At 47.6% G+C, this 15,810-nt stretch overlaps 2 protein-coding genes across 4 annotated transcripts in view; one reads left to right on the forward strand and one right to left on the reverse strand.

Annotated features, from left to right (window-relative positions):
- Positions 1 to 15,810, forward strand: part of LOC126517568 (proteasome assembly chaperone 2) — a 37,355-nt gene that overhangs the window by 8,660 nt on the left and 12,885 nt on the right. The window contains exons 5-8 of one of the 3 annotated variants that reach the window (XR_008609649.2): positions 49 to 222; positions 3,288 to 3,402; positions 4,406 to 4,581; positions 6,040 to 6,383. Coding sequence is in view for 1 of the 3 variants with exons in the window: in XM_050167323.3 (XP_050023280.2) it covers positions 49 to 222; positions 3,288 to 3,402; positions 4,406 to 4,510 (394 nt within the window). In the remaining 2 variants the exon portion in view is untranslated. Of the gene's footprint in view, positions 1 to 48; positions 223 to 3,287; positions 3,403 to 4,405; positions 4,975 to 6,039; positions 6,384 to 15,810 lie in introns of those variants that run through there. The other 2 variants (XR_008609648.2, XM_050167323.3) reach the window with 2 other exon arrangements.
- LOC140214000 (piggyBac transposable element-derived protein 2-like) lies at positions 8,667 to 9,209 on the reverse strand. The gene has a single exon (XM_072285217.1). The coding sequence runs from the start codon at positions 9,207 to 9,209 to the stop codon at positions 8,667 to 8,669; it is 543 nt and encodes a 180-aa protein (XP_072141318.1).

Genomic DNA, 15,810 nt, shown 5'->3' on the forward strand with positions numbered 1-15,810 from the left:
GGTTAGCAGTATATAACTACTTCTCTGCTGCTTTGCTATTCTCCCTAGGTACTCGGTGCACTACTACTGCACTCCGACAGTTGGCGAGCCTGTAGAGGCCCAGCTGCAGGCACTGCGTTGGACACGACTCGAAAAGCAGGACCCCGTGACCCGTGAACGCCACCCTGAGGGTGTGCTGCTCATGCCCGGATCAGGCATCACTCGGTCTCTGCTCGACAAGTGGTGAGCAAATTTTGGGGGCCACTAATTGCCGGGAGCATTATTGTGCGTGCATCGTTCTTTTGGTCTTTTAGTTCTTTCGGTCACAATTGTCGTTCACTTCCGACTTCTCATAGTTCTTTGGAGGGAGCCTTTCACTGCGACCTGGTGACGGCTGTCAATCACTATTTGTCCTGTTCACTGCGCTGTTACCTTGCATTCTCAATACGCACCAGCTGGTATCTATGTTGATGGGGTGCCATTCTGCTGTCACATTTAGGTCAAAGTAGGCATACACACAGACCTTTATTATTTATTTACTTCTTGCTCTTAGTCAGCCTTTTTTAATGGTTACCTCAACGTAACAATCAGTCGAACTGAGTTGCTTAATTTGTGGTTAGAAACAGCCAAATGAAGCCAGCAGATGATGAAGCCAAGGAAAGCATAGGGGAAATTTACTACATTTTTTAATTGAATCTTAGACACAATAGAGAGTTAGGGGACGCAAGCCGCTTGCTTCCCCTAACCTAAAACTCCAATAATGAAAAGAGAAATGAAGGTGTAAGAAAGGACAACTTTCTGCCAGTGGTAGCTGAACCCATGAACTCAATTGGCAGGGCATTGCATGTGTCATGCAGAAGTCATTTTGCACATTTCTTTCATTTATATTTTCGTTACGTCTACATTCCAATCAAAAACAGTTTGTTTCTTGTGTGTTTTCCTTGGCTTCATTAAATGTGGACTTCTTTTGGTCATTGCTTTAATGTAAATACTTTGCCAAAAAGAGCAAATTGATTGGTTGTTGAATGGTCCTACTTACCGTGCATTACCTCGGGGCCCTAAGTCTGTATACATGTAATTATGAGGAAGGTCTGGGCGAAGTTGCTCAGCCTTGATTTGGGACATGCCCTACGTTGGCTATATATGCACACATCTCTAGGTTACTAGGCTACAACAAATGAATCTGTAAACTTCATTCAGCGAGTCGTGGAGGTCGCACAACCAAAAATGGTTTCTTTGGTTGAAAAGAGACTGTTTCAGGTCAGCCGCTTGCTGCTTACTTTTTCAACCGTATGACAAGAGTCACAAAGCGGTTGAACCAACCAATGGCATGGGAGCAGGATGTCCTAATGTGCTGACAGTTGTTTTACGTGACAATGACAGTGAGAGCAGGTGTAAAAGCTGCCGTTGTGCCGTCTTGTGCTGTGAACATTGGTCAGTATGAGTACCCCCCCCCTAATCGACTGTCAGAGTTGGCCACACAACCTCTTTCAATCTCTGATGGGAGAGCGCCCTTAGCGCAACAGCACTTTCTCACTCGACTCGCCCAACCTTGTGCAAAGCTTCTGCAATCCTGTCCCCCCCCCCCACTTCTGTACAGTCAGATTTCAATAAGCTGAGCCTGAAGAGGTTCGAGAATGTCTAAATTAAACAAAGTTTGAAATAAGTAAAGCCCACAGAATCAGAGACTTAGGTGCACTGCTGCATGACAACAGTACAAATGCACCAAGTTAACGCACATGTGACGAGTTGTGAAACATTTACAGTCAACTGCTTTTTCGGGTGCGAACAGAGCTGTGAAAATGTCTGACATGTTGGACAGTCAATCAGTTTCGTTCTTTTATACAACTGCATACTGCTGAAAATTTATTTGCAGAATTTACCTCCATGGGGGAGGGGGGGGGGGGGGGTTGTGCTTTGAAATTTCATGATTGTCGAGGCCGCAGATGTGGCAACACAATGTCAGCAGTGATGGTAGGGTGCGAGGATCGAGGGGCCTTCCTGTGCCTCATCCCCAGCTCTCGCATGATGAAAGCCACTTGCCGAGCTCGATCTTGGAACTGCCGTGCCAGTGGCAACATGGCACCAGATGGCTAGTGCACCAGACCTTCTTTGCCACTCAGACTGCCTCCCCCTCCCAGAGTTGAGTCTCATGCACGAGCTCATGTCACTGAGACGCACCCTGATCGGTCAGCCTGCGATTACCTTGGCATCATCCTCTTGCCCTGATCGGTCAGCCTGCGATTACCTTGGCATCATCCTCTTGCCCTGATCGGTCAGCCTGCGATTACCTTGGCATCATCCTCTTGCCCGAGCTCTGAACTGCTGAACACTTTCTTGCCGTGGCAGATGCTACACAAGCCTGCCATGAGTCGATTCTGTGGGCCTCTGCTGTCGTGGCTTATCGTGATCATTGCACCACTACCCACTTAGCCTACCACAGTGGCCGATTGATATTGCAATGAGTGTCTTGCCTGCAAGCTGTGACTGTCGCACTGTTGTGTATCTTGGGTTCGTAAACTCGCGTCTGCGGACAATCTGCCTTCGGAGCTTTGTCTGTGTCATGTTGGAGAGTTGACAAAACCCTGCCGTAGCATCCTTTGCATGCTGTAGAGTGGAGGAGTGTTGTGCCCTTTTCTCACTGTCGCCCGGAGGGGTCGCCTCATGCAAACCCATTTCCACACATGAGAGTGATGGCAGTGATGACGGCACGATGACAACACTTTGCTGACTGGACATTCAAGACAGCAGAGAACCGTCATTGCTAGAGGAATGACAAGAGTGTCTGCTGCGCTGGAGGCCAAACTGTGAACTGAACTTCTCCATTGCACACCAGCTGTGTTCCATGAGTGTATTGCCTGTGTTGCCTCTTAAGTACATGCACAGACATCAGCACATTCGGATTTCGTGTTGCGCATGTAATCCTGTACTAACTGCCAAAAACAGAAGTTGTGCAAGAGCTTGGTAGTTAGCACATTCGACTCCTAACTCTACATTGCCACACGTGCATGAGTTTGATGCAGTCCGAATAATCTTTTTCTTCACCATATGGCAAAAGGGAAGTCGAGGGTAGAGAGGTGGCCTGACGAGGATGTCATGACCATGGCTGACAACGACACAGTGGTGGCAGCATTACGGTGGCAGTGCACTGTGAAGCATGGGTGGGCACACCAAACCCGCTTTGAGCTCCTGAGTGCTGCCTCGGTAAATGTTATGCTGGTACATGTCTCTGTACATCTCGCGCATATTACTTGAATAAATTTTAATTTGAGAGATTTGAACATTGGATTCACTTGTTTCCTTTGCAGCGTCTCTGATGAGATCCCTGTTGTCCTTCTGCTTGTGTACTGCTCCGAGGGAGACAACACGCCAGATGCCATCTTGTTGGCTGACCGATTGGACGAGTGGCTGCACCTTTGCCAGGTGAGGGGAAGTAGCTTTGCTAGCTTGCACCTATGGAGGAGCTACTCTGAAACTTGCCTTGCCAATACGTGTGCAAGAACATGCTGTGTAGGGTTAATTGACAGCAGTTCTTAGTAGGACACTGTAGCAGTGCATACAACGTCAGTGACATAGCCAGAAACTTTTTATAGAGAGCACGGGCACTCGCTTGACAGAGGATGAGCTGGGTAAGGGGCGTGCTCCCCTGGCTACGCCATTGTACAACATCATTAACAGGAAATAAAAACTAAAGAGCGCTTCAGATTACATGTGGTAGCCTTGTTCATAGGGGAAACAAGTGTCCAAAAAGTTTTTGTTATATTGCTCAGGTACAACTCTGCTCATATTTCTGCACATTTAATAAGAGTGATGTTAAGAGACAGGAAGATGGTAGTATTGATTAGATATGTATCGTAAGTACAGTTTCTGCCACTTGCTGTATTTAAAAGTGTTGTGATATGTCTTTGTGTAGTGACTCTGTTGGCCTAGTCAGGTGACCACTTGCGTCACTTTTCGCGAATGACCCACCATATTTGTGCTACATTGATTACAAATAAACAAATGCTGATAGGTGATGTTCTGGTTGAGATTACAAGGAAGACTTGGAGGCGGTCTGCTCATGTAAGGCATTAAGTAGATAAAATGCTTGCCTGTTATGATAACCGAATGTGTATAAAGGGCAGCATAACACAAAGGACAGTGGAAGAGGATCAGGTGTTGGGATGAGATCAAGAAATTTGCAGACATAGAATGGGGTCAGCTGATGCAGAGCAAATGCAACCGGAGATCACTGAAGAGGCCGTTATACTACAGTGGATATATAAGCAGGCCAGTGTTGGCTTGACCATTAAATGTGACTTTCGCATTGTGCATTGATTATTGAAAAAAGAGCCACCATCAGCACTTCTGCATTTCGGAAGCGTCCAAAGCGTTTCTTCGCCTGCAATTTGTAACAGCGCGTGACTGCAGATGCTTTCCATTGCAGCCACCAACCGACGGTGGAGAGCAGCGCGGACGACGAGGACCGTGGCAGACGCCGATCTCGTGGAGCTTGCTCTTTGGCAGTGCCCCACCAACCAGCATCTACTAGTCTTCTGCATTGCGTCAAGACCTGCCTTACCATTGTTGGTGATGTGGCTTGCCAGGGAAGGGCTGATGCTTGTACGAGCTAGTTGGTTATTTCAGGACTCGTCTATCGTGCATCTTTACAAGCATTCACTTTCCATATGGTGGCTCTCTCTGATGAACACTGCTGAATATGTCGTGCCGCGATATCAAGCCCCAATGAAAGTAATGATGTTCAAAGCGAGTTGTATGCACTATTTAGTGGTGTTCACTTTGTTGTGAAGTGGCTCTTTTGAATGAATGCAGCTCCAGATGAAATGTCTCAATAGTATGAGACATGATAATAAAAATAATTGTGCTTAACCCTGTAATGCGTAAACACAATTCCACATCAAAGAAAATTAAAGCAACTTGTTTACCTTTATTTCCAGCTTTAGAGAGTGCACTTGTACAAAATAAAATACAAAAAATGCTGTTTGTTATAAAATATATTAGTGCAGTAGTTAATTAATCATTCAATCAATCAATAAATAATACAGGCTACTATAGGCACACTGTACATTGTTAGGTGGCACCACCGTCGGCTATTGAAAAACGCCACCAAACGGGCATTTTGACATTTGGTGGTACTTTGCCTCTGAGATCGGGCGGCTTGCAATCTCGGAGGTGATAATTAAGAGGAGGAGTGGGCGACTCCGTCGGCAAGTTGAAAATTGCCTCGTGTGTTTTGTGCGGTGCTCTTTATGGACGGCAAACAACGTGCCCGTGTTCATAACGACACGATTTCTCGAACTGCGAGGCTCAGGTGCATTCATTCGCACGGCAAGAGAAAGCTCGTGTTTTAAGCAAGCCACCTCTACGAAGTCGAGGACGTGGCTATTGCTGGTGGTTTTAATATCATCTGGACATGCGTTCCTCAAACTGTAATCAATGCAGCAACAAGGCAGAAATTCATTATGGAACTTTCCTGCAGCAGCACGCGCATCGGGTTCTTGTTTTCATGTTAACAGCTGAAGTGGCAAAGTGTAAACATACTGCGGCTGTTTCTTTATGCATTCACGAGATAATGTCGAACTGATGCACAAGTCAGTGACGTTATAGAGGCTGGAAGGTTGTTCAAGTGTCGTGAAGGCATGAGCCAATATGAAATACTTTGCTGTGCTCCAGCAGATGGCCCCAGCCCTCACTGGTGGGTTGCTCTTGTGGGCTCCAGTGCGCTTTTCAGCAGGTGCTCGCAAGTGGCCTATGCTTTTCGCTGGTCGCTAGTTTTTGCAAGTGGAGAAAACAGGCATGCAATAATCTATGAGGTCCCGTCAGCCTACCAAAATTAGCGAGCGTGCTTAACGCGATGAGTGATGCAATAAAGCGTTGCTTTGTGTGAGTTGGCCCATACGGCAGCGCAATTGATGTGAAGACAAGAGACACAGAAATGAGACGGTGCGCTTGCAATGTGTTTCTATGTATCTTCTCTTCGTCTCTGTTGCGCTGCCATTTTAACCAGAGTGATGAAAGCTACGGAACTGGCCGTAATCTTCTTTCCACTCCCCCCCCCAGGAGATGAGTGACACCAAACAGCCCACAAATGTGAAGAGAGGAAAGTCAGTGCAATTTGTTCGTCTCTTGCGTACAGTTTATTGCAGCTTTACAAAATTGCAGACTATGGTCTACAAAAAACACTGTGTGATGAACACTTTCAAAACCTATATTACAAGTTTTTTTGTTGTTGCACAATGAAGGAACATTCGTACAAAAGCAGGAGCATACTTGCTGGACGGTGTTGTTCTACTGGCATCGCCTCATTTTCAGCAGCTTCTGCTTTTCTCTTTGTGCGTTTCGTTCCATGTTCTTTGCTTTTGCAAGGAGGTGAAGCTTCGTCAGCTCATAGAACTTAACCCTTTGACGGTTTTAGCCGTACATGTACGGCGACGTTTTTCTGTCCCGCAAGGTCTTTGCCGTACGGGTACGGTTTCGATCCTCCGTTTGAAATTTCGCGCCATATGACGATACAGGCTTACTGGGAGGTGCTGCCACCTCTTAGGACTTACAAGAAGCGTTTGAAATTTGTGCTACCTTCTTGGGGAGATAAACAGAACTGACTTCTGGCTTCAGCGTGTCGCGCAGACTGCGGCAACACCCCTTTTGCGGTTTCGGTTTCGCCGCGTGATCGCAACGGAGGCGTGCGAAACGTCATTTTTCTCTTTGTCGGCACTCTCTTGCAGATGCGGTGGAAGTTGATTTCTATCTTGATTGGCGCTGCTCTTAGCTAGTTTGTAATCGCCGCTCGCGAGGTATTCTCGCTCTCAGCGGCAACGCGCTTTCGGTTCCGCCGCAACGGAGGCGCGCGAAACGTGATTTTTATCTTTGTCGGCGCGCTATCGCAGGGGCGGGGGAAGTTGATTTCTATCTTGATTGGCACTGCTCTTAGCTCGTTTATCACCGCCGCTCATGAGGTATTCTCGCTCCCTGCGGCTGTGCGGAGACTCGTGTTTCAAGGAGTACCACACTCTGAAATACTATTGAACATTTTGCAGTTCTGAGTGATACCGACACCAAAATACTGTTCCTAATTTTTTTTTACTATTTATTCCCGACTTTATACATCTTGTGCATTCAAGATCTGCAATAAACTAATTTGACCACCCGGGAAAGTTTTCTTCAAAATAATTCAACCCTCAAAGGGTTAATTATGTTTGTTGTCAAACTCCACCCATGCTCACTGCACTCCACCTTAAGCTTTGCTCCCTGAAGAAAATGTAGTATGCAGACCATGCGTTCAGCACAAGCTGATTCCTGCTGAAATTCACAATAAATGTGCCCTCAACTTTAGAAACAAGCTGCTCAACAGCTTTGGAAGAGTAGGTCAAGCCCCCATGATCAAACTGTCTGGTTAATATGGAATTTCCATCACGTTCTACTTGTGGGGACAAAATACAAAGACAAGAGACACACTGTGGGCATGGAAATCGTTTTAAAGACTTTCTGACAACATAGCCAGCTATGTAATGAACTAACCTGCTGTCACTGTGCTTTTCGACACAGTTGTCATGATCCAACTGCTTGCCTTTTGTTTCTGGCACAGGTTCTACACACACTAAATTTCCATCATCCAAGAGCTCACCAATAATTTCTGTTAGGTGGTCAGCTTTTTGTTTGCCAACATCAGATAGCTTTAAGATTGCGGTTATGAAGTCTTCTAGCAAGTTCCCATTTTCAGGAGGCCTTGCCAAAGTGTAGAATGACAAGCTTATTATTATAATTAAAAACTGCTCAGGTGAAGGATGGTCATTGCAACCAAATGATTGCCTTACAACAACGAACATATTTTCCATGAGCTGTCTAGGATCAGCCGTTAACAAGTACTTGTAGCCTAGTGAGCTACTTACGTAGTATAAAAGGGATAGAGTACTTTTTATGGTCACATGCAGTCCAAGGGCACTCCCTGGGCTGAGAAATCTGCCACCATGCTTGGCAGCATAGTTTTCCCATTGTGCAAGGAATGCAACGAATTCTTCAAAAAACATTGCACTTGGTGAGTTGGGTCGGAGGCCTTTAGACAGTATTCTTGAACTCGCTACAAATGTTAACTTTTCCATAAGTTTCACAAGCTCTTTTGTCCGCACAGTTGTCCTAAAATGTCTGTCCAGATGACCTTTATAAAAAAAATCCCCTTTAGCACCTCCTCGCTAAATAGCTAGAAGGCTAAGTTCACGCGCATATTTTTTTTTTCAAATGCATTTGAATGAATGTGCAATCGGGTAATGTGCGGCATTACTTTAAAACCCTTTCAGCCCTGAATTTTTTATTTCGACAGCAGATTTTTTTCAGCTCTTTTTTGTTTTTATTAGTAAAATAACATCCCTGAAAGTAATGAACCTTGTAACAGAAGTAGTTACTGAGTTAGAGATATGGCGTCAAAATAGGACATCAGGGCTCGAGGGTCGGAAAATAAAATTTTTTAATGCTTTATTTCCAGAGTTCCACAAAGCGTTAAGAAACCACAATTTCTTTAGCACCATGTGTGAAACACTTTGAAACAGTTCCTAGATTTTGAAAGGCACAAGTGGGCTTTGCATTTCTCAACACTGAATGCGAGATGTTCCGGTGCAGTTCTCCATTTTGCATCGCTGCTCCCTTGAATCGTCATGAATGGGCCAATGTCCAATCTGATCGAACCTGACATCTTAAACTGGCCTGTTTTCTGTGGACCTAGCCTGCTTTGCAGGCTGCAGAGGGGATGCCGAGGGCCTTCCCCTCTTCAGAGTCAAAGGTTTACTCTCAGCAGCCGAAAGTGCCTCAATGACATTCAAGGTGAAGTCGAGTAAGTCAAGCTGCTTTGTTGACGGGATAAGCTGCCTGTCGGCTTCTTTCCTGTACTCAAGCGAGGGGTTTACTACCGCCAGATTCATGAAGTGGAATATCATCCTCAGGGTCCACTTCCTAGACCGGATGGTTGTACGGTAAAGCGCCACAAGAAAATCTACTTTATCAACACCACCCATGCTGCGGTTGTATGCACCGACCACAGCTGGTCGTCTGATGTCGACAAAACATTTCTCTGCTTTGCTCCATCGCCTGGCGGTGTCTTCATCCTTCACAGCAAGAAAGTTGGATGCCAGTGTCACTGACCTGTTATCCAGCCACTTCGTCACGGCCAACTTTCTGTCCCCACTCACAATGCAATCTGACGAGCCACGCCTTTTTTTCTTGAGATCCTTTTCGCTCATCAAGGGACACTTCTCACATCTGTTGGACTTAGTGTTCTGGCAGCAAATATTTTTTTTTTTTCTTCCGCATTTCATGTAGCAGAGGCAGAGAAGTAAAATAATTGTCAAAAAACAACTTGTGTCTCACACCAGATGGAATGCGCTGAGCCAAAGTCACAACTATCGCACCTGTGATGACGAAGTTACACTTAGGTGGTCGGATAAGGTAGTTGTCGATCCTTGGTATGGCAGGAAGTCATAAATAAGCCCAGATTCACCACACAGCATAAATATTTTCACGCCCCACGGATGTGGCTTTCCTTTTACATACTGCTTTATGTCCAGACAGCCTTTGAAGGGCACAATCTGCTCGTCATTGCAAAGCCACGCTTCGGGAACAAGCTCATTGCACCATTTCTGAAAAGCATCCAGCAGGGGCCTCACCTTTCAAAGGCGGTCTGTTTTGCTGGGATTATTAGCGTCAACAATATGCAGGTTGTTCCGGAGCTTTTCGAAGCGGTTGCGTGAAAGGCCGACTGACGCTACAAGACCAGATTTCATGCTAGGCTTCTAGTAGAGTCTCAACCTCGGATAACGCAAGACACCCATTGTGAGATGAAGTGCAAGAAGATGCCTTATTTCTTCTTCATCGGTCTTGATGGAGGATCCCTCCTGAAGCACCGAGTATTGGTTGGTTTTATTCGCAAGTTCTAGAAAGACTTTTTGGAACATATCTTCGGAAATAGTAATATGGTGATTACATTTCTCTGTCCAATTCAAGCACAGCATGAAAGTCCCCTTGAAATGTCAGGTCTGGTTGCTGAAATGGTGTTCTTTTCCATCCAGTAGACATTCCCAGACCGTACTCGTCATCAGAACTATCACTCTCATCGTCCGTTGGCGCAGGATCGGTCGCATGAAGATCGACAGCGTCGTCATCATCTTTGCATTCGCCCTCTACATCTGACAAATTTCCGTCATCAAGTTCCTCAAACAGCGCATCTGCAGCCGCTTGGAGACTTCTGGAGTGACTTTGATGACAGGAGTAAAACAACACCGTCGGGGTCGACGAATCTGCGAGAATACAGAAGGAGGAAACCTGAAACACTAAGCTCGTCGTAACTCAACGGGCGCAATTTGCAACCACTGAGCCCTGATGGCGTCAAAATCGCACATGGAGAAAAAATGTCGGCAAGAAAAAACAACGCACTCAATTAATCCAATTTAAGCACTCATGCACGTAGCTAGCCAATTAAAACACACATAAAAATGGGAACGCATGTATTCGAATAATTATTTAGTTACAATATTTCGAAGTACATGATTACCTGCCCCGTCGCCTGACATGGAGGAGGAGGAAAAACATTTATTGTGCTCTAAATTGACGTAATTTTCGCAGGCTTCAGATGGCTTTTCCATCTTCTGATGGCGTCTTCCTTCTTCAGACAGGGTTGGTTCCCCTAGTCCAGGGCTCCGCTAAAAACTGCTGTCCAGTGAGCTCGCCGGATCAATCCACGCTGGATGTCCAGGTTGTCACTGGAGAGCATCTTCTTTCACTGTTCCGCACTCGGGTTTTCTACTCTGGATACCTGATCATTCTTCTGACAGGCCCATGTTATGTGGAAGAGGGTTGGCTTATCTCCGCACCACAGGCATGTGTCACTGTACTGTGTGGGGTAAGATTTGGTGAGGATGTTTAGATTGTGGAAGGCCCCTGTCTGCAGTAGTCTCCACCCTACTGCTTGTTGTCTGCTTAGTTCTTTACATGGCGGTGGGTATTTCATTCTCACCCCCCTATGGTAATTTAGGATTTCTGAGTAGCTCAGGGGGACCAGGTTGGGTTCTTCGAGGTCAAGTGAGTTGAACGCTCGGTTAGTGTGCCCTTGAGCTATCCTATCGGCCTCTCGATTCCCTTGAACCCCAGTATGTCCTGGTACCCATACTATGACGTGCTGTAGTTTGTTTTTCTGCTGCGGGTCGCTCGAGCAGAGTATGCGGAGAGCTCTGCGACTGATTCTGCCGTTTGTGTAGTTACGGCATGCTGCTTGCGAGTCGGTTAGTATTGTTAGGGACCTGTTGGTTCGGTAGCCCTTCGTTGCCGCTAGAGCTACGGCTGCCTCCTCGGCCTCGACTACCGTGCAGTCCTCGATTGACGCGCTGGTGATTTCTTCGTTACTCGAGTTGATCACCGTTGCTGTCGCTCTGTTCTTGGTTTGCCCTTGTGTTTTGGTATATACGGCGGCGTCCGTGTATACCGTGCCTTTCTTGGTTGCCAATGTTTGTTGTATGTATTTGGCCCTGGCTTCCCTGCGATCCTTGTGCAGATTTGGGTCCATGTATTTGGGTCCATGGGTCCATGTCCATGTACCTTCAGTGTACTGCAGTGCTCGTCCGGTATCGGTCCCGTTCTTTGGATTTCTTGAGTTGCGCCTTCATAGCCGCATCTTCTGAAAAGCTCTTTGCCCGTTGAGGTCTGCTTTAGCCTCTGTAGCTGAGAGATTAATTGGGCTTCTCTCAGCTCTTCAAAGGTGTTATGCAGTCCCAACTCGAGCAGCTTCTCTGTCGAGGCTGTTTGGGGTAGATGGAGCGCTATCTTGTACGCTTTTCTCAATGTTGTGTTTGGTTGCTGCAGCTCGCTCTTGATGCAGTCGTAGTACGGGAGACTGTACACTACTCTGCTGACCGCTAAGCTTTTGACCAGCTTCAGTGTGTCTCCCTCCCGCATGCCATGTCTTTTACTGGAGACTCTGGTTATCATGCGGGCTACTTGGGTTGTTGCTGTTTTTAGCAGGTTTAGGGTGTGAGAGCAGCGCTGATTGGACTGAATCCACATTCCTAGTATCCTAATGAGGGTTTTTTCCGGTATAGGTTGTTCTTCGAGGTAGACGTTGATCCTCAGGTCCTCACTGGTGGGGACTGTGCCGTTCTGTTTGCCTCTCCAGACCCTTAGGAGTTCCGATTTTTCTGTTAAGCAGGCGAGGCCTCTTGCCCTGACGTAGTTTTCCACGCAGGTGGCTGCTTCTTGTAATTTTCCTTCTTTCTCGCTGAGCGAGCCTTCTTTGACCCACACAGTGATGTCGTCGATGTACATGGCATGCTGTATGCCGTCGATGGAGCGGGTCCAGAACTTGCGAAGGGATCTCGAACGGGTCTCCGACCGGACTTGTTTGGTCTCCTGCATTGGGGCACGTGACGTTCGGGTCTCCGCCGTATCTGTGGTTGTGGTCAGGTCGCTGGAGGGTTGGAGTTCATGCTGCTCTTTCTTGAGAGCTTTCTGCACCCATGCTTTGTTCAGTGTCTGCCTAGCACGTCACTGGCAGTTTGGATCCGTTGTAGGGTGGGTGCCGTCACAGGAACTGCAGTGTGGGCTGCACGGATGCGATGGGGTGGGGTTGTCAGTTCCGCACGTCGCACAAATAACCACGTGCGGCGTAGGACATTAATCAGCCCAATGGCCGAGCTTGTGACATATCTTGCAAACCAGTTGGCGGGGTCAATGGGGGTAGCAGCGGAGTTCTGCACCATAGAAACGCACGTAGCGAGGCACTTTAAGTCCTTCAAATGTTACCAACACAACGTTGGTTTGACCCATCATTCGTGCTTGAAGTATTTGAGTTCCAGGAGCCAAAAGCTAATCCACTAGCTTGGAAGACGGTGTACCGGGCAAAAGACCAGGAACAATATCCTTGCATGAATTGTCTGGAGCCGCAGAATATGTTGTGATAGGATAGACCCACTGACCAAGGTTCAGCTCCCTCACCTTGTACAATGCGTCGGCTACGTGTGACTGGGGTGTGCTGATGATTGCCAAGTTATGCTGAGGTCTCAGTCGGAATATGATGTCCTGACGATCCTCAGTGGTCAAGCCAGCTGCACTCCATAGAGCACTGGCGAGTTCTGGGCGCATCCACTTATCGAGACAGTCCTCCGTGAGGCCGCAGAATTATCTTTTCATCGTGCAAAGGAACTTGAGGCAGGTTCTCATTCCGACTGTGCTTGTGTACGGTAAGCTGAGAGGTGTCCGGAATGCCCAAGATGTTCTCGGAGGGTTGCGTCTTAGCATGCGTTTGACGGATGCGTCGCTTATATATGACTGTCTTCCAACAGCCACCTGCGTCGTCGTCAGTTTTGTTGTCATAAATGTTTGGGGCCGCATCTTCCTCCATCCTTTCCCCGGTCAGAGTGTCCACCTCTCGTTGTTGGGAGTAAAAATTGGTGACGATGGGACGGCGGCCAGTCCCGCGGTATCCACCTCGGGCTTCTTCGTTGTTGCCGAGGAACGCGCCGCAGCGTTCTCCTTCGCCGATTGCATCTCCTGCTCGTTGGAAAATGACGTTGCGGTAGATAAATGCTCCATCGAAACAGAGCGGTGAATTGGCCGAAGGCCCTTTGCACGCCCGTTTAGAACATGGGCCTCGGAAGAGCTGGTCACTTGGCGCTCTTGGTTCATGGTGTAGAAAACACGCAAAGGCAGCTATGGTAGGGGCAGCCGCGTTGGAACTGCTTCAGAGCTGTAGAGGCGCGGGGAGTGGCAAAAAAGTCCCGGGAAAAAGGCGGTCGGTTGGAAACATCGAGAAAGCCGCTTCCCATATGACTCCCGGCGAAAGCGGCCCGGGCAAGGGCGGTCGGTGAAGGTCGCGTCTCGGTGGTTGCAGAGCGCGCCGACGACACGTCCATTCACTTTGGCCGACTGATTGGAACTCGGCAAAAAAAAAAAAAGACGTTGCTGTATGGCAAGCCGCATCTACCGAGCTGCTTACTTGCAGATGACTGCTAGGTTTTCAGAAACCAGAAGCTCCCCTCTTGCTTGTGCTCGAGTACTAGGTGCCGCTGGTGCACACTTTTTATCCCATGGTCCTGTTTTCATGTTATCTCATTCGTCTTAAGAATCGTTAACGTTTCTGTTTTGTTCTCCAACAAAAGGTCGGTCGCAGCCGTCTAAGAGACAGTAAACCTGGCCCATCACATATATGTTTGAACAAGCGTACTTGATGCACAGATGCACAGAAATGGCAATCTGTGCTTGCACAGCCCCTTTCGTCGTAGTGAGCACGCAGATTCAGGCGCACACATAAACACTCGCACCCCATGATTTACCTCATTACTCGTTCATATTCCCGTGGTTGCATCAGGTGCATGGAGCCACCAGCGTATTTCCATAACCGCTCAGGTTGTCTTTTTTCTTTTTTTGGTATAATTTGTCACAAGCTGTTTCACGTATCAACTGACGTGCAGCAACGGCGGCGAGTGACATCTCAAGTTGTGCTGTCGATACTATGAGCCAAGCAATCAGCGAAGCTTTTGATCGGCCAGAACTGAGCAACATGACGAGCAGCTGCTTGCACAGGCAAGACTGGGCTTGTCGCTGCAGTAGTGCGTTGACGTGCTGCCTTTGTAACGTCTGAGGGTTTGCATACAGTGCAAGAGAGAGAGAGAGAGAGAAACAACTTCAGTTAGCCGCCTGCAGAATGACACCACATGCACATGGAGGGACTCTCCCTCACAAGAATGTCCCAAAAGTAACCAACAAATCCAAAGCAAGAAGGCCCCACTTAAGAGGAGCATGTGTCGAAAACAGTCTAGCCGACTTGGATAAGCTGAAGCCCTGTGAGCGGTTGCCCACTTGGCTGTGGCTTCATCGAAAGTAACTGGATCAAAAAAATTTTCATTTCTCATGCAGACTTATGACACAAGACCAACATTACACAATCAACGAGATAGCTCATATTTTCTTAAGGTATAGTTCCTAAAAAATTGGTGGTGCATTTTCATCCGCGGCAACTACTGCATAGTATAGCTCCTAGACACTCTTGCTTGCACTGACCTCGTAGCTTCACATCAAATTAATTCACCACACTATACAATACTTTCTACGTTATGTAGCATCAATGCACTTACTTTTGCTTGTGTCTGAAACTCCAGACGACCATGACAGCAACCGCCTTGTGCGATCACCAGCTCGCCGCAAAACTCCAACACCACTGTTGTGGCCTGCATAGCCGAAAATGGAAAATAGCTGGACGACCACTTTACTGTAGCTCATTCCTGCCCTTTCCCGCTCGCTAGCTTTTTTGAGCTGGTCCCATCAAACCGCACCGCCATGGAGAGAGCAGGAAGTTCAGCGGGCAATGTCCTGTATGACAGCCGAATGAATGCGTCTCTCCTGCTCCCTGTGCAAAGCAAGTGGCGTTGAACACCTCATTGTTGCCTCACATTTGGCGGCACATGGAGGCACCACTTGGGAACAGAACCACTTCGATACTGCCGGAGCAAGTGTGGAGTGTGTATTGCATAGGAGTCCCCTTCACTTTGAAATCGTTGAGAAGTTCTGGCCTAACCAACGAGCGATTACTCTGGTCGTCAAGAATCGCGTACGCTCCGAGTGTCATCTGAGGCCGAGTCTCATGGGTCACCTCTACGAGGCAGATCTTAGCACCCGACTTTGTGCCATTGCCAGCGTTTGCCACTTCAGTACGCCTAGATGTCTCTTCTTTCTGAGTTATCTGTGGTACTGTCCTCACACCCACTAGCCCTTGACGACTCTGAGGTTGGCGATGCTGGGTGAAGCGCTGTGGCGTGGTTGGCGCTGTCGCATGTGAGGCATATCACAACTGCCTGACAT

The sequence above is a fragment of the Dermacentor andersoni genome, chromosome 11 (assembly GCF_023375885.2).
Source record: "Dermacentor andersoni chromosome 11, qqDerAnde1_hic_scaffold, whole genome shotgun sequence".
NCBI lineage: Eukaryota > Metazoa > Arthropoda > Arachnida > Ixodida > Ixodidae > Dermacentor > Dermacentor andersoni.

Excerpts from the sequence above, each read along its gene's own strand:
- LOC140214000 (XM_072285217.1), bottom strand. The coding sequence starts at position 9,209 with ATGAGCGAAAAGGATCTCAAGAAAAAAAGGCGTGGCTCGTCAGATTGC.